This window comes from Pantherophis guttatus, chromosome 1, assembly GCF_059756535.1.
Source record: "Pantherophis guttatus breed Tessera chromosome 1, ASM5975653v1, whole genome shotgun sequence".
Classification (NCBI taxonomy): domain Eukaryota; kingdom Metazoa; phylum Chordata; class Lepidosauria; order Squamata; family Colubridae; genus Pantherophis; species Pantherophis guttatus.
This window is the reverse complement of record NC_142063.1, coordinates 45,035,301-45,058,714: the sequence shown is the minus strand read 5'-3', so window position 1 is coordinate 45,058,714 and position 23,414 is coordinate 45,035,301. Positions and strand designations below refer to the sequence as shown.

At 39.5% G+C, this 23,414-nt stretch overlaps 1 protein-coding gene across 2 annotated transcripts; it reads left to right on the top strand.

The window, feature by feature from the left end:
- Positions 1 to 4,275: 4,275 nt before the first annotated feature.
- On the top strand, positions 4,276 to 20,576 carry CCDC197 (coiled-coil domain containing 197). 2 transcript variants are annotated; one of them, XM_034418390.3, is made up of 9 exons: positions 4,276 to 4,355; positions 5,584 to 5,623; positions 8,177 to 8,353; positions 10,470 to 10,627; positions 12,240 to 12,322; positions 13,239 to 13,411; positions 14,941 to 15,051; positions 18,858 to 18,974; positions 20,394 to 20,576. In XM_034418390.3, the coding sequence occupies exons 1-9, from the start codon at positions 4,339 to 4,341 to the stop codon at positions 20,475 to 20,477; spliced, it is 960 nt and encodes a 319-aa protein (XP_034274281.1). In that variant the 5' UTR covers positions 4,276 to 4,338; the 3' UTR covers positions 20,478 to 20,576. The 2 variants fall into 2 exon arrangements, with proteins under 2 accessions (XP_034274281.1, XP_034274282.1); XM_034418391.3 differs by having other exon boundaries at positions 18,858 to 18,978.
- The last annotated feature ends 2,838 nt before the right edge of the window (positions 20,577 to 23,414 follow it).

Here is a 23,414-nt window from a genome sequence, read left to right as displayed (position 1 = left end):
GTGTCTGATCCATCACAACCCCATGGACAACATTCCTCCAGGCCTTCCTGTCCTCTGTCCCCCAGAGTCCATTTAAACTCACGCCAATTGCTTCAGTGACTCCATCCAGCCACCTCATTCTCTGTCGTCCCCTTCTTCTTTTGCCCTTAATCTTTCCCAGCATTAGGTTCTTCTCCAGTGAGTCCTTCCTTCTCATTAGGTGGCCAAAGTATTTGAGTTTCATCTTCAGGACTTGGCCTTCTAAAGAGCAGTCAGGGTTGATCTCCTCTAGGACTGACCGGTTTGATCGCCTTGCAGTCCAACAACTGTTTGATTGCAGGAGTCTTCTCCAGCACCATAGTTCAAAGGCCTCAATTCTTTGGCGCTCAGCCTTTCTTATGGTCCAACTCTCACAGCCATATATTGCAACTGGGAAAACCATAGCCTCGATTATACGCACTTTTGTTGGAGGGTGATGTTAAGATGTTAGGAATGCCTTATTGGAAAAAGTTCAGAGAAACTTATCTTCACCCTTTAAATTGTCTTTTATCTTGGTCTACAACAACCCAACATTTAGCATGAACATCTGCAGATATAAACTTATATCTGCAACCCACAGTGGCTTTATACATGTTTGAGATTTCTGATTCCCCAGGTTTAAGTACATAGGCTCTTCCCATAGATATTCATACACAACATTTTGGCTTTGGGGACGGGCCTAGAAGTGAGGCAGTCTCGGGAGTAAAATAGAATCATAGCCTTTCCATGGGTATTATCTTTTCCATTCCAAAATTCCAGTTTTTAACACTGCATTTCATAAACATTTTTATAAGCAATTATAAAATTTGACTTAAGTACAATCTTAATTGCCTCAATCACTTGCTATTAAAATCATTTCGAAGGAATCAGATTTTCCTATCACCAACTTGTTTTGAAAAACTGACATTTATTTGTTTGCCCTATATCTACACGGTGAAGTTAAAATTAGCACAAGTGTCTGGACGAAATGTCAGATGACGCTAAAAAATATCTGTTGCACAACATACCATCAAATGTGTAGCATTTAAATCAGTTAAAAATAACACCACACTTAACAAACATGGCAGGCTCCTGAATTATATCTAATGATGTGATAAACAAACTGTACACAGCAATAACAGAAATCAACCTAAACTGGAAAGATGGATCATGCAAATCAACAACAAACAACATATTAGAAGCATAGAAATGTAGAAAACTGACGGCAGAAGAAAACATGATGGTCCATCAAGTCTGCCCTTTAAGTTATTAGGGTATTTTTTGTTTTCTTTTTAATTAATTAATTATTTTTAAGTTATTATTTTTAAATTCATTTTTGTTTTGTTTTATTTTGCAAAGCGCGTGCATGAAGCGAACCGGTGATAACACCGGTTGAAACCCACCACTTGTCATTATATTTCACATTCAAAACGTTATGCCTCCTAACTAATATCCCTTTAGGCAAATCTTATTTTAACACCGTTGGCCGGATGAAGTACTTTACAAATGCTGTAGAAAATGTTACAGAATCTCCAGGGTTCAGTGAATGACATTCTATAACCTTTGGCTGATGTTATCTGTGCTTTATCTCCTGAAGAAGCTTTTTCATTCTGTTTAATGATAGGGCTCAACCTGGGAAACAGGGGGTACAATTTCTCAAGTTATTTCCCAAGTTACTTTAAGACAACACTGTAAGAAACTGCCTAAGATGACAGCAAACTATGTGTTTTGCCAAGTGCTGCATGTGCAGATTGAAAACAATTTCTATTTTTTTATATTATTATTCATTAAATGTGATTGCCATCCATCTTGCCACAAGGCTGTGGCCCTTTGAAATACTAGTGGTGAATCTGGAACCTTCTGAAAACAACACATACACTTTAACTATTGAGCTGTGATATTTAGAATAACAGAGTTGGAAGGGTCCTTGGAGGTCTTCTAGTTCAACCCCCTGCTTAGGCAGGAAACCCTACACCACTTCAGACAAATGATTATCCAACATCTTAAAAACTTCCAGTGTTGGAGCATTCACGACTTCTGGAGGCAAGTTGTTCCACTGATTAATTGTTCTAATCGTCAGGAAATTTCTCCTTAGTTCTAAGTTCCTCCTCTCCTTGATTAGTTTCCACCCATTGCTTCTTGTCCTACCCTCAGATGCTTTTGAGAATAGCTTGGCTCCCTTTTCTTTGTGGCAGCCCCTGAGATATTGTAGGAGATGACCAGGCTGAGCCAGAGGGAGTGGTCAAATGTGTCATCAGTCATGAGTCCCTTTGCACCCTCCAGAGATCTAAGTCCAGCCCACCTTGAATTCCTTATGTACAGCCAAATTGCTTTGACCATTAGTAGTCCAGATTCTTGTAGGGAGCTTATGTTTGCAATAAATCTTGTTAGCCATTTGAACTGCCTGGATCTCATGATTTCCCTGGCACTTGACAGATATTTTCCCTAATTCTATCTAAAGATTAAGCACAAATTGGCCTGGAAGAAAGATCTTTTGGATGATCACTTGAGTGATTTAATAGTTGGCTGTTATGATATCTACTTAAATTGTGTCCAGATTTTTTCCCCCAGAGAACAGAGAATATATTGTCCCCTGGCATTTCAGGACTTCATCCACAAGGTGTGTTGGGGTTGTTAGGTGAACATGGAAGCCACTGAATGCATGTAGGATTATCAGATCTAGGCTACTAAAATGATTACTAGATGGTGGCAAATGATGGATATGGAAAACTATCCAGAGGTTGCTGGGATTTTTCCAAGTCATATCCAGTATTGCCGGAACTCAGAATATACCCCCCTACTACATTTATAAATTTTGCAACATGAGTTTGTTCTTCATGCTTACAACTCTTAAAAATCTTTATTTTAAAGGAAAAACTATTCTAATGATAACAAAAGATAATGTTCACACATATATTCTGCAAATAGAAAGGAACTCAAGGAGAAAGGGTGAGTTAGGGTTTTTTTGGGAGGGGTTGTGCCTAGTTAGGGAAATACAAGTAAAAATTGATTATTTATGTGATTTACTTGCAGCATCAATCCAAGCAGACTCTAATCATCTATGGTGTATCCTTTAGAGAATGCTGAATGCCAAAAAGAAGAAATAAGGTGGAAAACCTCTGTCTGTGAAATATCTAGTCGTCATCCTCACAAATATTGATGGATAGTAGCTTGTATAGCAAGATTATACACTTTCTTAGAGGACGATTCTGTTGGCTGATGTCATTAAAGTGGCATGCTGATGCAGAATCATTTCCCAAAGAAGCTTGTCTGATACTAATTTTAGCACTAGCTAAAGACTTTTTTAAAAAAGGCATCAAGGCATTTAAATCACCACTGATTTATGCATATAGAATTTGATTCTGAGTCCATAAGCTATGCTTTATTTTCACAACAGAGCCTTTGTCAAGTAACCTTTCTGATGCTAAATGTTAATGGTTTTGATTTTTAAAGTTATGACTCCATCTTGACTTTGAATGTTGTATTTCATTTCTTGTATTGTAAGCTGTCCCAGAAATGTGTTGATGGATGGCATATTATATATTAGCAGGAGTAATGGCATAGCTGTGACAGCTAAATGGATTTTCCCCCATGTTTTGAGATATTGCAATGTTGAAGACAAAGAATAGCCTGATCTAAGTCAAGTTGTGAATTTCTAGGGACATCTAGTTGACCACTGTGAGAAACAGAGTGCTTTATTAGGTACAACACAATTAAATTTAACATAAACCCAATGACAAAGAAATGTCTGAGTAAATAGAGTGTGGATGTATATATGTTTACTGTATATGATAGGTCATTAAAGATGCTTCTCAAGCAATAGACTGGTGTATGTGTATACTTATACATATTAACAAAATTAATAGAATAAATTACATATACATTTAATTAACAGCCCTAAAACTGTGATAAAATAGAATAATACCTTCCTCTACTGGCCCTTATTCTGCATCTCTTCCTACTGTATTGATCACCAACTAATAATAATGGATAGGTGGTGGGATTGTTCCCTTAGCTCCTGCTACCTCAGGAGTTATAAAGATGCAGCTTAGTTCTTTGCTTGCATTCTTGCAGCACCATGCTATCCTTAGTACAGCTATTCAGAAAGGAATTATACAACTATATTGCTTAATGGTGATTGAGTTTAAACAAGGAGAGTCTGCTGTAAACTTGTGAATTGATTTTCCCCTGTAGTTAAGGTGGCTTAAGAATGAAGCAAAGAGATGTCATGGAGATGGAGGTGCCATTGTGATGCTTCGTGCTATTTCTACACACTGCTGGAGTATGTCATGATCATTGCTGTCAGTGACCCAAACCTTCTTCAGAGGTTTCAAATTTGGGATGCTAAGAAACATGTGGTAATGATGCTTCCCCCTCCCCTCCCGTTCCCTCCCCTCCCTTCAAATAACAGTGTGAGATATTACTTGTAAAGTTTAGATAACTTAGATAGTTGGCCAACTGGATGAAAATTATAGAAACTGAATACCACCTATGGAGAGCACTAAACTAAACTAGAGATGATTGAGTTAAATCCTCTATGACAGGGGTCCCCAAACCCTAGTCTGTGGACCAGCACCAGGCTGTGGCATGCAGACATCGGGCTGCACAAACAAGCGAAACCTCATTTGTGGGATGCAGGCAGCATGCAGACCCATGCCCACTCTGGTCCGCAGAAAAAAACTCTCTCCACGGAACTGGTTCCCGGGTGCCAAAAAGGTTGGGGGCTTCTGCTCTATGATCTTTTATATTATGTTCTTTGTTCTTGTAAAGCAGGGGTGTCACGGACTATGGCCCAGATGCGTCACACGCTGACCATGCTCATGCCCGATTTAACGAATGGGAAAAAAGTCACGATACGTCATGTGACAATGCCATGACAATGCGAGTTTGACACCCCTGTGTAAAGTATACCAAACAAAGATTGGATCTTAGAACAAAGGAAGTTTTGGTTAGCAAAGCCATTCATTGTCACCACTGTGCTAGAGTTCTTCAGTTCATGGCCAGTGTAGTAGCTAGGATGCCCTGCATGTTCAGTAGCAAAGCTGAGAAGACAACAACAGTGCTTAAAAAGGCAGCAAATACGGTCAACCAGGAATGTTGCTGACACTAAAATTAGCAAATGGAAGACTTTTCACATTCTTTCTCTTACACAGAGCTATCAGGCACAAAGTGAAGACTTTGGTGATATGGTTTCTACACCAAACAACATTGTCCAAATCTCTCCCATTACACAAAATGTTAATCTAGGCATTTTCTGGATGTGTGGATTTTACTTTCCCAAATCCTTAGCACTAACTATTATAGCTAGGAAATCCTGGGAATCAAAGTCCATACTTCTGGAAGGCTGACCTAGGGCTACAGCAAGGAAGCCTTAGTGCTGTCAGGTAATACACCTTAGAAAGAAAAGCAAATGGCTCACCCAGGAGATGGGTAGATGACAGGACCTGGGTTGCATAGCCACACTTGGATTCCATTTCTAGGTCACACAAGAATGACAGAATGTTGAGAGCTGCCTTTTACATAGAGATAACTGCTTCTAGAAGTTAATAAGAGTTGTGACAATAATTTTACTTTTACATTTTACAGGGAAGAAGACGGTGAACGTGTCACTCATGTTCCCATTCCGGTTTGTTGCTATTTTTTAAATTCTATATTACCTTCAATAAGATTCCCAGATTAAATACAGAGTGGGACTTCTGTACCTGTCAGTCCTTCAAGATAATCCAGACATGAAACACAAACTATGAGTACTAACAATATCTTTATTGTAAGGCATAGCAACAATCTTGCAAGTCTCCTTTAATTTTCATGTTCCAGAAAACTAGAGAGAGTCCCATCTGAAATGCTTCCCCTGTCCCTTTTCTTGTCCTGTGGGTTGATATAATTCCTGCACGACAGTTGTCTAATCTGCAGTTCTTCCTTCTGTCTTCCAAGGTCATTCCCACATACCATTACAGTAGTTCTATTTCTTTTTAGGAATGTGAGAATAGAAGTTTAGTAGAAACTTCATGATGTCGGCTTACTCAGGTGGTCCTCATTTAATGACCCTTCTCTCACAGAATGAGTGGTACTTATGACCAGATCTATTCTTCCTTCCTTCCTTCCTTCCTTCCTTCCTTCCTTCCTTCCTTCCTTCCTTCTTTCCTCCCTTCCTTCCTTCCTCCCTCCCTCCCTCCCTCCCTCCCTCCCTCCCTTCCTTCCTTCCTTTCTTTTATTTTTTGTGAACTGCCCACCTCCTTCATTCTATTTATGGCTCTCACAGTGTTCCCAGGTCACATGATCTTCCCTTTCAGCTTCCCACAAGCAATGTCAATGGGAAAGCCATCGGGAAGTCGGAAGTCATGGTCACTTGTGGTCCTTGCTTAATGATGGCAACCAGAACTTCTGTAACTGCTATCACTAAGATTATATTTATAATCACATTTTATTTTTATTTTATTAGTTGTATTTCTATGCTGCCCACTCTCCGAGGACTCTGGGCGGCTTACACCAAAGACAGTATACTAAATAGCATATTGCCCCCAACAATCTGGGTCCTCATTGTTTAATGCCAGAATTTCTGGTTCCAATTAGCATTGTTAGATGAGGATTATCTGCCCTCCTGATATCTGTGTGTGAATGAAATGGATTAGATAATTCCATAGATTGAATTTTGTTTTATTTTTCAGAGAAACATGCCTCTATGAGATGATGCATGTTATCTAGGAAAATTGTCCATAGTCAACAGTTCCTGATAAAATTCACTTGGGTGCATCTTACTTTTCCAAAGACGAAAAATTCCAGAGCAAATAGTAACCTAGGTTTGGTTTCTTTGGTAATTTTACCATGTATTTACAATGATATATAGGAACAAGGAGTGAACAAATGCAAGTTATATATGAAGAGCCAAATACAAGGACAAGTAGATGAATTTGTATACTTTGATAGACTGCTTACTAAAGATGGGAAGTGGATAGATAAATTTCCAGCTATGCAAATGTTGATAAAGACTGGGTAATACATTGTCTGTTCTAGGAAGGTGTGTTTTGTTTTTACAGAAAATATCTCTTTCTAAAACTATATAGGCAGGGAATGGGTTATATTATCCACCAAATTAGAACATAGAATAACAGAGCTAGAAGGGATCTTGGAGGTCTTCTAGTCAAACCTCCTGCTCGAGCAGGAGACCCTATACAATTTCAGACAATGGTTGTCCCATCTGTTCTTTTAAGCCTCGAGTGATGGAGCATTCACCATTTCTGAAGACAAGCTGTTCCACTGGTTGGCTGTTCTCACCATTAGGAAATCTCTCCTTACAGTTATATTGTGACTTTCCCTTCCTCTCTCTTCCCTTTCCTGTACACTGAACACTCCAAGATTGAAGCCAACCCTTATGCATAGTAAAACTCCAGTGAATTAGAGAGAGTATTAATAACATTTCCTTTGGATATGTATATGCTCTTCATGCAGCAGCAGAAGTTTTCTCCCAGTGTATGATGCATTTTTTCAGACTCAGAGCCTTGCGGTGCCTCCATATCCATAACATCTTTCCTTGGTGTCAGCCACCGGAGCTATTTCTTGGGATGCATCCAGCTGCTATTAACATCATAATTTTCTGTATCATTTTTTTGTTTACAGACAACAAGCCATTTTCCTAGAGAGTTTGATAAAGTGTTATGTCCTTATTATCTTGAGAATAATATCTTTATTGCATTAATGATTTTAGCTCATTCTAGTCACCATTAGGGACACAGAGGCTCAGTGGCTAAGATGCTGAGCTTTCTATCGAAAGGTTGGCAGTTCAATGGTTCGAATCTCTAGTGCCGCGTAACGGGGTGAGCTCCCATTACTTGTCCCAGCTTCTGCCAACCTAGCAGTTTGAAAGCATGTAAAAAATGCAAGTAGAAAAATAGGGACCACCTTTGGTAGGAAGGTAACAGCATTCTGTGTGCCTTTGGATTTAGTCATGCCGGCCACATGACCATGGAGACGACAGCACTGGCTCTTTGGCTTTGAAACGGAAATGAGCACTGCCCCCTAGAGTCAGGAACATATGTGCAAGGGGAACCTTTACCTTTACCTTAGTCACCATTAGAAATGCTTATGGGAATTACTCATTTCTGGACTAAAGCTTGCTCTTCTCCACCTTTCCTTTGTGGCGTGTCCTTTTACCAACATAAACTTATAATTCATTTTCTAGGTTTCCAGTGAGGTTCTACATCCTAGTAGGAAAACATTGCAACAGTTACGTCTCTTGAAGAAAAAGGCTAAAAATGACATTATTACTGCTGACCTGATTGCTAAGAAGCAAGATGTCAAAATGAGGATGGAAAGGGTGGCTGACTGCAGAGAGGAACTTCAAGAAAAAGATCAGAATGCAAGTATTATTTTTCATCTGTGAGGAAGGGTCTATCATCTCTTTTACACAAAATGTAAAACATAAAAGTGTAAACTGGGCATGTAAATGAGTATTCCTCTTCTTATCCAACTATGCGGAGGAGAATCAAAACACCTGCTTCTGTTTTTAAGCTGGGATATGAAATTGGAATAACTTTAATGAATGGCCTACACTGCGAATTTTTGTGGATGCTAGTTTTCTTGGCTTTTTGTACAGTAACATGTTTTTCCTTCTGTGCTTTCTCCTGACTAGAGTCTTCCTCTCTCTTTCCTTTCTGATGTTTTTCTTATAAATATTGATCTTAGGCATTATGTCCTGTTTTCCCATACATTTTAAAAAGTATTTTTATATTTTATATTCTGTGAGATTGATATTCCTATGGAAAATCTTCTAAAAAGAGTGAAGGAAAAATGACCATAGTAGACCATATTCTGCAGAAGCCTGTTTCTCCTCCCACCCAAACACTCTTTACCAGGTAATTTGATGAGAGAGATTGAATGACCAAAAGTCAACTTTTAGAAAGTTAAGCCTTCAAGAAGAACCTCAACCACCAAAGTCAAGCTGCTGATTCACAAATAGCTGCTGCTGGTCAGAATGGGGAAGATATTCAGGAAATAGATGGAGAATATGAGACAGTGAGGAGATCACCAGTGCCTCTCATCCAGGCGTGAAATTCAAACTTTTTCCCTATCAGTTCTGTGGGCGTGGCTTGGTGGGCGTGGCAGGAGAAGGATACTGCAAAATCTCCATTCCCTCTCCACTCCTGGGGGAAGGATATTGCAAGATCTCCATTCCCATCCCACTCTGGGGGCAGCCACAGGTGGTATTTGTCAATTCTCCAAACTACTCAAAATTTCCACTACCGGTTCTCCAGAACCTGTTAGAACCTGCTGAATTTCACCCCTGCTCTCACCTTTGCAAGGTTTCCTCCCCTTCCTTTGGGGAAGAAAGAGAAACAAAACCAACAGCATTGCTTGTCTTGGGCATGTTGGCTTTGGGGACATGCCATACTTCTTCTAAGCCCAAAGTCACTGGACTTCCTTTGTTCACTAGCACCATGGCAAGGCTCCTCTTGGGAGTATCTCACAGCATGGTTTCTCCTGATGAAAAGCTGGTGCATATAGTCATTGGGAGGTCAGAAGGCAGAATTAGTGCTCACCAAATCTCTAGAGAATAGATCTTGGCTATTTATTTTGGTCTTTCTGCATATTCAATTTCAAATCTTTATTGTCAGTGCACAACATATGTACAATGAGATTGGCTGAGCTCCCTCAGTGCATATCACAAAAGTTTGGATTAGATGATCTATATGGTCCCTTCTAATTCTATACATCTATGATTCCTTGAAATCACTATCTCAGTTTTCCTGCCTTTGGCTATGAAGTTGAAGCATGTTTCTAATACTTGATAGCATCTTCAAAAACCAGGAGAGCTGTTACACAATTTAAGGATCTTCAAATGCAGGATGATTTTTTTCTAACTTTTAGGAGATACACTAAGAGGAATGTGATTAATAGTCCTGTGTCAAACAAAACAAGAATATACTCCAGCTGACAGATCTATACTGTGTATGCCAGATGTCCAATCTCCTTTCTAGCCCAAACCAAAATGCATGTAGTGGGTCCTGCTGAGTTACCAAATGGAGAGTGGTGTGCCACAATAGATGGAATAGATCAGTAGGAGCTGGGCATGTCTCTGCTCCATCTGTCCTCACTGGCACTATCACTGAAGCAACATAAAGTGTTTATATGCCAACATTTATGAAGAGGAATGATATTACTTTGCCACTTCTTGTCCTGGCCTCTGTTTCATCAGAGAACAAATCTGCCATCTTTTACACATGCAGCCTCTAACATATTTGTAAATGAGTCTCAGATCTACTCTCAGTCTACTCTCCCCCCCCCCACTTCAACAGAATTTGAAAATAAATTATATAAAGGTCAGGACTTTGTTTATCTGTCTGTCTATTTGCCAGCACAACAACTTTCCAAGAACTGAACAAAACGGGGCCAGATTTGATGCAGGGAAAACAGATCTTCTGAGCAGTAAAATCAATGCAAAATTCAGTAAACATTTTCTTTCCTTTCTTAATCAGAACAGGGCTCAGGCTCATGGATTCCAAATTTATCTCCGAGAATGTGATCATAAAAAGAAACGTGCACTTGCAAAATACAAGATTGAACAAACAAACAATGCACTGAAGAGGAAAGAAATACATACCTTGAAAAGAGAGCTTCAAAAACTGAAAGTAAGGTACGTGACAGACTGAGGAGACACTATGAATTTGAGCCTGAGATTATATAGTCAATGTGTATGGTTGGAGTTCCAAATCGGATGGTAATTTGCCATAGCAAGATAAGATTATTTTGGGATCACCAGAAACATGGCCTGTGTAATTATCTTTACAAATTAAAACATAAAATACAATCTAACAAGTATTTCGATTCAGTTAAAAATAAAGCAAGCCTAAAATATTCCCAGAGTAGTTCTGCATTTGGAATGAATAGATTCATGGTTTCAAGCTTGACCTTCTAGAGCAGGGGTGGGAGCCCTTTTATGATTTATGGACTTCAACTCCCAGAATTCCTGACCCACCCTACCCCAAAGGCAACAGCTGCTTCCCTTCCCCACCATCGCTTTATTGAGAAGGGCGTCAGGTTGGGTGGGGAGAAACGAGACGCATGGAGTGAGACATAGCTCCCTTTGCTGTCTCTTTTCCCCCCTCGCCGGGCATGACAGGGCTCCTGCCCCTCGCTTAGCCACAGGTGGCACGCATAGTCATATCAGTGGGCATGCGATGCAATTTGGAGGTGGCAGGTGAGGCGGGTGAGAAGAGGGACACTCCAGCTCCGTCGCGTTCCTCGCCATTGTGTCCAGGGGAACACGCTGTAAAAGATTTAGATTTAGATTTTATTGAACTTCTATACCTCGTGAGTTCAAAGTTCTTGAACTCGTGAGAAGGTTTTCTTTTACAGGGTGTTTCCCTGGACACAACAGTGAGGAAAGTGACAGAGCTGGAAAGGTAAGATGCACCTCTTTTGGCTCAACATGTCCCACCCCACCACACCCCAATGGCAACAGCAGCCGGCTGCTTCCCTTCACCGCCATCTCTTTATCGAGAGGAATGGCAGATATGGCGGGCGAGAAGTGGGATGCGCGTCTTAACTTTCCAGCTCTGTCACTTTCCTCACTGTTGTGTCCAGGGAAATATGTTGTAAAAGAAAACCTTCTCGCAAGGTCGAGTTGTTTGATTGAACTCGTGAGAATGTTTTCTTTTACAGCGTATTTCCCTGGACACAATGGCGAGGAAAGTGACAGAGGTGGAAAGATAAGATGTGTGTCCCGCTTCTCACCCGCCCTACCTGCTACTCCCAAATTGCATCCCTAAAGGGGGCGGGTGGCTAAGCAAGGGGCAGGAGCTCTGCCATGCCTGGTGAGGTGGGGGAGAAGTCCTGTCCCCAGTCAATATTCTGTGGGAGTCTTTTCTAATCCGTTTACCTGGTCTATCTGGAGTGTTAGTGTTCTTTGTGAACAATTTTAGCACTCTTTTTACTTTGTTACAGTTGCATGTTAGCCTTTCCACTATATCAGTGGGCCCCAACCTTTTGGGCACCAAGGACCGGTTCCATGGAGAGAGGTTTTTCCACTGTCCAGAATGGGCATGGTTTCATGTGCTGCCTGCGATCAGTGGATGGGGCTTCGCTTGTTTGCTTGTTTGTTTCAGTTTCTGGCATGCTGCAGACCGGTGCCAATTCATGGACGGGGGTAAAGAACCCTTGCACTATATGAATGATAATATATAGCTATCTCCTAGCAAGATATTTTTGATAAAAAATCAATAAGTATCTTTGATCTGCTTCTAAAGACAACAGGAACTACAGAAGAAGATAGCCAAATATAAAAGTTACGAACATTTTTTGAAAAAAATTGTCAACCTGTTGCCACCAGGTGAGTACCATCATTGAAACATTCCTTGAGAATGATTTGCTTGAAATTGTACCATTCCCTTAAAAAGCCACATAACAGTTTGCAAAACTGTTTTAATTCCCATTTATCATTATTTTAAATAATTATCTTCATCTCATTAATCATCCCTTAAATAATAAAGTAACAAATCAAATGATAAACCAAATGACATATATATTCAAAGAGGCTGCAAATAAGATTCTGAGGCCTAAAGCAGCAATTATTGACAATATCAATCAGCCCCTCCCTGCTTCACTGACACATAAATTTTGAAATAATGAATGAAACTGATGTAAGACAATGTACTGTAGAGATTTATTTGACTGGGTAGTTTAGATGAAAAGGTGGGCAAAGGAAAGGCTTGGCTCTTTCCTTCAGATCCCAAACTTTCCCTTGACAGCTCGTCCATTCGCATCACATATAATCCTTTGCAACATACAATGTTGAGTATTTATATATTCTTACCTGGCAGTGAGGCACAGTGAACTGAATGTCTTATTTTTCAGAGGCATGCACACTATACAGTAGGACTACGGTGCTATTTTATTCTTTCTTCATTTCTAAAAGGCAGAACAAAACATTCCTCTTATTTATGATCAGTTTTGGCCTTTTTTATGTTCTTCAAGGACAGAAGGGCATTTCTGAAAAATAGGCTATTTTGGCCATGGAGAAATTGAATCCTCTCTAATGCATGTGAATGATTTTTATGGGCATATTCTCATATAAGCAGTCTCCCAGACTGATGCTGCACTAGTGTGCACATGTGCACATGCGAGTACAGGAATGTAGAGGACTGGCCTTTCTGCTTCACTCAGGTGGGGGTCCTAAGCTCTTCTGTAACCATTGACTAATGTGTGTTGTCCATGAATGATATGACCTCCCCTCTTTCCTATTTCAGACTTTTGGGGGTATCAGGAAGATTCTGCAGTTAAAACCCTCACACAAAGGCATAAGACCCTGTTCTCTATCAATCAGAACTTGAAGAATCATTTGCTCAGCCAAGAAAAAAACATTGAGATAATTCATCATAAAAGTGCTGCCACACAAGAAGAACATAACACCATGAGATATGTAATGTTACCAATACTTGACCATGTGGTTTTATGATTCTTAATTACGACTGTCCGTTTACTTCAGAGGCCTGGTTAGCCATGCTACAGAGTCTGTTAGTTCTCTACTGATTTCTTAATATGGAGTCAGTTCTGCTTTCTGAAAAGGATAAAGCCTTAAAAACTATTATTAGTGCAAAGCACACTCACCCTGTGATTCTTGTGCTTCATTCTCTAACTATTGGTACACCTATTCTCTGAGCAGGGTCTAACTATGGTCATGCCACAAAGACAAAATCTTTTTTTTAAATTTATTTATTTATTTTTTAAATTTGATTTATATGCCGCCCTTCTACGGAGACTCAGGGCGGCTTACAATGTGCTAAGCAATATTTTATAAATGGGATATAAATGGATAATCTATCAGGAGACAAAAAAGGCTACAACCTTCCTTTTCAGGGTTTACCATTTTATATATTTCAGAATGGCTTTATTAAAGTAAGCAGGCTATTTATTAGTTGAATATACTAATCAAAACCTGACTTTTCCTCCAAGCACTGGGATAGGGCGAGGTGGATGAGGGGATTTAAAGATGGACTGCATACACAACTTAATTTTGTAGCCAGGTTTTTAATGTTTATGGTTTTAATATATTAGTTTAATAGTTATAACTATTTAAAACCATAACTATTAAAAATCTGGCACCAAAGTTAAGCTTTCAAATGCAGTCTATTGTTAAACTCCCTCATCCACCTCACCCTCTTATTTTTATTATTGATGTTGTTTTAATGTTGGTTGGGAGCCACTCAGAGTTTGATAAAAGACAGATGGTTATATAAATGTTAAATAAAATAATAAAATAAGTAATCATTATAGCCAATGGATGGGCTTGTTTCTCTTAACAGCACAAAGGTAGGAAGACAATATTTCTTCAGATGTAGCTACATCTAGTAGCAGTCCTAGCTAGCATGATTAATAGTAAGAGATGCTGGGAATTTTAGTTAGTTTAGTATATCAGCAATTTGTTGAATCAGACTTATTTTGCAATTTGCTGCAAGTCAGTGAGAAAACTCTTAGAAGAATCTGATCTGTGTTCTGCAATTCTCTTAGGGAGAGAGATTTTTTCACCTGCTATATGAACATTGTTATAGAAGGTATCAAGGATTGTACTGGGATGTTGACAAGCAAAGCAGGTGTCCTGCTCCTGGACCTTGTCCAGCCCAGATGTATATTTTATTGGGGAAAAGAAAAACACTCTCAAAATCTTATTGACCCAGATCTTAGTTCACCACCAGACATGGAAACTCAATAGATGACTTTTACCCACTGTCCTTAACCCAATCTACATCACAGGATTGTGATGGGCCCATGTTCCAAGGACTGAAACTATTGTAGTGCAGTCTAGCTATCTATTGATCAAATTTTATTACTGTAAAACCACCAAAGTGACATATTTGTAACTGGGTAGGTGAGAGGAATCAGATGCACATATATTTTTTTTCTTTTTGCAAAAGCACATCCTTTGTTTTTCAATTATATGCTTCAACCTAGGTGTTGATTAGCAAAGTTTCTGAGCTCCAATCAAAGTACAATGCACTGAAGGAAAGAAACATGGGGCTGATTAATTATATTGATAATAAAGAAGCCATCACAAGTCAACGTGTAAGTATTACACACTTCTTTTTCTCAAAATCCCCCTCCCCCACTTTTTTTTCCAGCATTCAGGCTAGAATGGGAATGGAGAAATATTGTTTTCATTTAAAATGCAACGTTGCAGTTCAACAGAACAACATCCCTCACACAGAAGGATGGGTAGGGCATACTGGTAGTTCTATCGTTCTTTTTTTTTTTGTTACTATCATTGATTGTTGGGAAGGAAACAATGAAAAAATCGAGGTCTACTGAAGGAGTAGTAGATAGGATGTTCAGTTGTTACCATTAGTTTACAGAAACAGATATAATAAGTAATAAATCAAGGCTAGGATCCCTAAGAAGAGAAGCAGAAGAATCAGAATAAAATGGAAAAAGAAAATCTTCCAATCATTTGTTGAAGGGTGGGATTATAAACAAATCAAGTGTAAGTGAAAACTATTGCTAGCTCCAATGATATTGATCTCAGGAACAACTACACAGTTCCTGGAAAAAAGGCAGGATATAAATTTAACAAACAAATAGCTTTTTAGGACAGTAAACAGATAGGAGAAACAGATCAGGCTAAGTGAAAATTTGTGGGGACCAGATGGGGAATTTCAGGGGGTATGAGAAAAAGTAGCTCAGCCCAGAGGTAAGGACTATGAGAAGGAGAAAAAAGAGAAACTGCCTTAATTTATTTACTATAATATGACTGGGAATTTCTTTTTAGAAATTTCAGCTTTATGTTTCAGCTGACTAGCATTAAAAATGTTCTCCTGGAATCTGTGTGATTCTTGCTTCTTGAGTTTGCCACCTGTGTTGGGCTTAAAAAGCTGCTAGCATTTCCAAGAACTAAGCAAAAGTGACAGTCAGCTACAGCTGTTCTTAAGATGTAGCTTAATTTAGGGCAAATCCAGGCAGCTTCCTTGGTCCTTTGTGAGGTGGGCCCTCTCTTTCCAGAAAGCATGTCCACCAGAAATCCACCCACAGCTGAAGCAGCTCTAGGATGGCTAAAGATTGCTTTGCTCTAGAAGTGGTGTTTTCTCTCTTATCCTACCTCCAGACACTAAATTTACTTCTTTGTTTAGAAGGTTTATATAGCCATCCACCTCACAAAATGTGATTCGGGGCAGCATGCAATATATAATAACAATAAAGACCATAAAACACTCAAATATAGGCAAAAAAGAAAACAGAAAAACAGAAATATAGGGGCACCACGTTGCTGACAGGAGGCAGTGTTGAATGACACATTGTAATGGTACATGGGAATGATTTTGGAGGACAGAAGGAGAGCCACTGTCAGGACTAGAGTTGAATAAGAGGCATCTTAGCACACAGCAGGAATGTGGGTATGACAAACATGTCAGAAGGGATTTTCCCCAGTTTCATAGCTGTAAAGGCCACAGGGAGAAATCTATTTCAGACTTTCAAGATTTTGTTATTGTAATCTTACAGTAAAAATAGTACTAGCTTATCTAGGTGCGCTGCTCCTCTAGACTACCTTGTAAGACAAATATATGTCAGAAAATCTGTATCTCCAGTTGGTTCTGCCAATTTTCTCTTGGGACAACCACTTCCATCCAGTCCCTGACCTATTTTTCTGCCCCTCAACCTTGTTTTGGCTGTGAGGGAGACCAGAGGGCTCCCCTTGAAGAGCACTCGGAGGCTCCAGCTGGTCCAGAATGCGGCCGCGTGGGTGGTTATGGGCACAACCCATTGTGCCCATGTGACACCCCTCCTGCGCGAGCTGCACTGGCTCCCAGTGGTCTTCCGGGTGCGATTCAATGTGTTGGTTACCACTTTTAAAGCGCTTCATGGCATAGGACCCGGGTACCTTCGAGACCGACTTCTGCCACCAATAGCCTCCCACCGGCCAGTTCGCTCCCACAGAGAGGGTCTCCTCAGGGTGCCATCAGCCAAGTTATGTCGGCTGGCGACACCCAGGGGGAGGGCCTTATCTGTGGGAGCCCCTGCCCTGTGGAATGAACTGCCCCTGGAAATGCATAAGATCTCCAACCTCCGTGTATTTCGCTGTGCCCTCAAGACCCTGCTGTTCCGCCAGGCCGGGCTAGCAATGTAATGATTTTAAATTGGGTGTTTTAAATTTTTGGGGTTTTAAATCTGAGCCGAAATTATTTAATAATTTTAATTATTTTTAACTGATGTCTGTCTTTGTGCTTTTAATAGGCTGTACACCGCCCTGAGTCCTTTGGGAGAAGGGCAGTATAGAAATAAAATTATTTATTTATTTATTTATTTTAGAATCCTGACTTTTTTAGCTCCCCTTTTTTCTTTCTTTCTTGGAATGAGCTGGTTCCTGGTTGATGTGTCAGTTGGTCTATCTAGAGAGTGATTTCTTTGAATATAAATAGCATGTCCTGGCTTCATGCCATTAATGGGAAGTGTAACTGAAAGGTCTGTCTTTTGTCTTTCTGTACCCTACCTGGCAGGGAACTCCCTTCCCAATGGTTGCTGTTCCCAAGAGTCCTGCCTCCATACTTCCTCTCCTTGCATAATGTCCTTAAGGTAGTTTACAGCTCCAACACTAATCAACACACCTAAACCTTTTTCTCAAGCTACTTATCCAGAGACAGGATTAATCTGGATCATCAACAGTATGGTAACCAAGAAATACAAAAATTCTATGTGCCTCCATCTACTAGTTGATAATCAGATGGGTTGACCCATAGTTTTAAAAAATACATTTAAAAGGCTTCACTCAGTCAATGAAAAAGAAAACTGTGCCAATTGGAGGAGGCCCTTTCATGTGGGGGAAAGGGAAAGGGAAAGGGAAAGGGCTGGAATTTCAGTAAAAATTGTAAAGGCCAGCAAAGGCCAATTGTAGCCTTTAAATTGCTGTGCATTAAAGCTTTATGGACAGTAGCCCAGCCCAGAATTAGTGGATGGAAACTAATCAAGGAGAAAGGCAACGTAGAACTAAGGAGAAATTTCTTGACAGTTAGAACAATTAATCAGGGGAATAACTTGCCTCCAGAAGTTGTGAATGCTCCAACACTGGAAGTTTTTAAGAAGAGATTGGACAACCATTTGTCTGAAATGGTATAGGGTTTCCTGCCTGAGCAGCGGATTGGACTACGGTCTTTTCCAACTCTGTTATTCTAATGCCCTGTTGGCATGAGGATAAATTACCACAGTGAAGCTGTTCTGTGAAAGCACATGTAATTTATGAAGTTATAGGCATTAACAGGTGTAGTTGTTTGGAAAGCAGGCTAATAGAAAAAGAAACACACAGCTGGGGTAAAAAGAGAAAGAATTAAAATAAGAAGAGAAAACTAAGCAGTATTGTCATGTATTTGTGAAAGGAATTATAATTGACATTATCTTGCAATATTTGTATTAGAGTAAAACTGGCTCAGAAATTCCAAATGTATCTTTTTCCATCTTTTTCCATTCCAGGATTTAAATTCTGGGTGAGGATGGTGAGATGATTTTGCATGTTGACAGCAAATGTGAATTATATTTATTGATCAGAGCCTGTATTATTAGAAAGATTTTTTTATTTGTGGCAAGAAACAATTAAATCATAAGGTGCTTTGAAAAAGATCTTGATCAGACAGGAAGGCTACTTGAGCTATAGCAGAAGAATAATGTCTGATTGATTGGAATATTCTTCTACTATGCTCATTATAGAATGAGAAAATTGAGGCCCATAATGTTAATGAAGATGGTGCTGTATTTAACTTTCATTTTAGCTTTGATAAATGGACAACTGTGACTCCTTCAATGCAATTGAATACATTGAATTCAAGGCAACTCATTTTTTTCTTACATCTCCTTAAATTTGCCTGTCTACTTCTTTATATTTCCTGAAGACTCGAGAATTAAGCCGGATGCTGGCAGGAATCTCCAACATGGCAGAGCGATGCTATATGAAGCATTATGGTCCTTTGGGAGAAATGACTTTCCAGTCCAAGCTGGATATGATCCAAGTAGGTAAATCTGTTTGTGCTTCTAAAATCAAACTTGCACAGAACAGAAATCATATCTATTGAATGAAGTGTAAATCTAAAGGGAAGGAACATTTATTCATACACAGTAATTACTGATGTCATTCTGTTACCTCAAAACTTCTGTTGTTTTTCCATTCTTGAGCTGATCCCACATTCAATGCTTTGATCCCTCTGCATAAGCTGTTTCCCAGGCCATTTCACAATTCATGTTGGGTTCATAAAGGGTTGTTCATGCTTCCAAATTTCCATGCCTAAACAGCAACTGCTGTCCTGGACATTTCTCAGTAGAGTAATACTTACATCATTTGCCTGAAATGCAGAACATATTCATATCTGAACACATGAGAGATATTTTTAAATTAAATATCCACTTCAGTCTTTAAGGAAAAGTCTCTGGTGCGTAGTTCATAGTTTTTCCTGTTATATGAGTAGCAGGGTTTCATTCCTGCTGCTAAATGCCCCCAAATCAGGGGTGAAATTCAGCAGGTTCTGACAGGTTCTGGAGAACCGGTAGCGGAAATTTTGAGTAGTTCAGAGAACCGGCAAATACCACCTCTGGCTGGCCCCAGAGTGGGGTGGGAATGGAGATTTTGCAATAGCCTTCCCCCAGGAGTGGGGTGGGAATGGAGATTTTGCAATAGCCTTCCCCCAGGAGTGGGGAGGGAATGGAGATTTTGCAATATCCTTTCCCTGCCACACCCACCAAGCCATGCCCACAGACCTGGTAGGGAAAAATGTTGAATTTCACCTCTGCCCCAAATGTATAATACTTGATTTGGGTTATTTGGAAGTTGGGTAAAAAAAAAAAACCCTCCAGTGTTTCAAGGATGCATCAGTGGGCTTATTCAACAGAAACCAAACTAACAAATTAAAAAATGCACCAGAAAAATGAACGGATAACTCAGGGAAAGAATTATCTGCAGTATTGTGTTTTGAATTGAAGTTCTGCGAGACAGTGAATGTTATAACCACAGTGCAACTGGGAACATCTTTGGTAACAGCAGGTGCAGAAGAAATTAGAGAGCTGCTGGGTAGTGACCACTGACCCAGGGGAGGGTACATGTTGCCATTGCATGTGTTACTAAATGCAGGAGTTTGCCTAGAAGAGGGTAACAAGTGGTAAGGAAAGTGAAACACTTGAGCCAGCACAAGTTCAAAAATATTATTTTCAACCTTGAGCAAGAAAACACAAGTGGAGGCTAATTCACAATCTATAGAGATATCAGATTTTCCACAAGCATCTCCAATCGATATGCCACAAAGTCTTGCATATGTACACAATATTCAATTTGCATATACAGTATGTGTAAGGCTCATGCATTTAAGTAAATGAATATACTTAGTAATGTGTTATCTATAATTATACTCAATTCATTTTCTCTCTCTTAATGTGACCAGGAATTCATTTATGAGAAAACGGAGATGAAAAAAAAAATGTTGAAGCCAGAATATAAAAGTTCATCCAGACTTTTTAAGATCTGACTTCAAAACCAAAGAAATGGTAACAAATGAGGGCAATATATAAAGCCCGTCCTGCAAAGAGACATGAAATAAAAGATTGCATTGCATGGGCACTTAGAATGCTTTATATTGTACCTAAGTCAGCACATGGGTGCTGTCACTGGAGGCACATGCACATGGGTTCAGGATCAGACTCCTACAGGCAATGACACTTTTAGTCTTGTTTATTAAGGAACAAAGACAAAAATTAGCAGTTTAGACATCAGCCAAGCCATATTACAAGTTGACAAGTACTTTTGCTTTTCAATGTCAACTTTGCTGATTCTTTTGGATTCATTTGTGCGTCAATCTCCTCCGCCTTTCTCTAGGCAAGAAAGCATAGCATAGCCTTACATTTTTCTATCCTTTTGTCTTTTCTCAACAACATGCCAATAACACACATCTTTACAGCATATAATATCTGCTTAATAAATGGGTGTTCCCAACTGACGCATAGCTCCTTCCAGCCCCTAATTAACTAGCTTTACTCCTACTTAATCATCTAGATGTAAGGAAAGGATTTATGTAATAAATTGTCATTATACCATCCACTCCCAGACTGAAGTGATGATGGGGTGATTATTCTTTGACAGGTAAATCTTTGATCATCTTAGAGACTCAGTGTAGCTGCTTATCCCCATGATGCTGCTCCCTTTCAGAACTCTTATCTGCGCCCTCAAAATGCTTGAATAAAACTTATTCCAATCTAAGCCACTGTCCCATACATCCTAGTCAGTGGAAATTAGTCAATTCATTTAAGATTTTTCAGCCAACATTATTCTAAACAGAAACCAACAGACCACAGACCACTTTCAACAATACTGTATTTTTAACATGGGATCACTAACTGCCTGACAGTTTCTCCATTACACTGTTCAATTCTCAACTTTTTTCAGTTAACTGTTTTATGTGTGGAAAATTATTTTATGAGATTTTAAAATGTGATAAATAAAATAAATGGTCCATAATGAAGCGGGTTACTTATGTTCAAACATGTTGCTTATAAATAATCTAAACCTGTATATTTTAAAGTATTTCAGTAAGTGTACATTAATAGCAAAATTTAATAGAGAATAAAAAATAATATACCTGGTACTTGTATTAGCTACCAAGATGTTACTGGATGATAATGATATAAATATTAATAAAAACAAGGAAAAGTGTTTTTTTTTATAAAAAAACCGATCAGATCTTTATCCTTTCTTGTGTACTACAGTAATGCCTACATCTGTTATTCTGTTTTGCACAGGGAATATCTATGGGAAGACCATGTACAGTTGCAAATACTGATAGAATTGCTATACATTTATTAATTATAAAGAAGGGCAAATATCAGGAGATGCATCTTTCTTGACCAGTTCTAGCTATTACAATTCTATATTTTAACCAACTCTCAAAGCTGCAGAAATATATTGCATCTGGCCACCTTACATATGGATGGTGTTTCCGCTCCGAAATGAATTCTGCCGGATTAAACACAAATTTAAAACTTTAAATTAAGTAGCCTAAAAATCAGATTATATATGAAATTATAATCCATGGCCATTCAGAATTCTCTTGTCTTCACACATACACTTCACCCAGGGGTGGGTTCTACTTACCTTTACTACCGGTTTGCAGGGGGGCTGCAAGCACAGAAGCTTCTGTGCATGTACAGAAGCGTTTTGATGATGTCGGGGTCGGTGGGCGGAGTCTCCCACCGGTTTTACTACCAGTTCTATAGAACTGGTGCGAACCGGGGGCTTCACCCCATACCTGATTATAAGAAATGTCTGGATTGTTTTTAAACCACAAATACAAATGTAATTTTTTTTATGATACCGTTTTTTAAAATACCAACTTAAAATTCATGGAATTACTTTGCAAATGTCTATATCGTTTCTCAGTAATGAAATGAAATAATATATCGGTGAAACGTCTATATCATTTCTCAGTAATGAAATGAAATAATATATCGGTGAGATGTTCGGGATCAGTGACTGAAATGTCATAGAGAAATATCACTTCAAGATAGCTGATTATGCCATACCTTCACAAATGGCCTTGCATTTGCCCCAAGGTACTCAATTATGTTGCAGGAAGTGGTGAATAAAGAGCAAACATAATGAACAGGAAGTGTAATACCAAACAATGTAAAGCAATGAGGTCAAATGTCTATTTGAGGAGTGCTTTAAAAAAAATAATAGTGTTTATACGCTTGCAGCAAACTGGTGAGATTAATGTTCTGTATTTACTGCTGTACATATTGCTTTTCCACACTTAGTGCATTGCAAATAGATATGTATGGTAACTTCTCTGCAAAAAGATAATTCTTACTTAGGGAAACCTTGAATAAATGCCTGCTTTATTATAAAGATGCATTGAGTTCTGTCTTCTCAGAATGACAGGTCAACCTTGAAGGGCAAGCTTCTCCCAAATGAAATGGACAGTATAAAAGTATAATAGCCAGGATACATTTGCCATATACAGACATACAAGAGTTATAGAGATTTCTCAGTCTTACTGTCACTAGAAGGCATCGGATATAGCTGTGATGTCAAACCTATGGCACATGTGCCACAGGTGGCATGCATAGCCATATCAGTGGGCACACGAGCTCAGCTAGGAGTCTCTGGGGACAGCAAAAAACATCACTTCCTGTCCAACCAGAAGTTGGGGAACAGGCCGTTTCTGGCCTCCGGAGGGCCTCCGGGGGGGATTCACCCTCCCCAGACTCATAGAGAGGCTCTGGAGCCAGGTGAGAGAGAAAAATAGGCCTACCAGGCCAATGCGGGCCAGGAGCGGGGGGAGAGCACGCAGGGGTGGGGCACATAGAATTATGGGTGTGGGCACCCACGCACATGACCCCCCCCCACCTGCCCCCATCCTGGCACACGATGGCAAAAAGATTGGCCATCACTGGGATATAGTGTTGCTCTT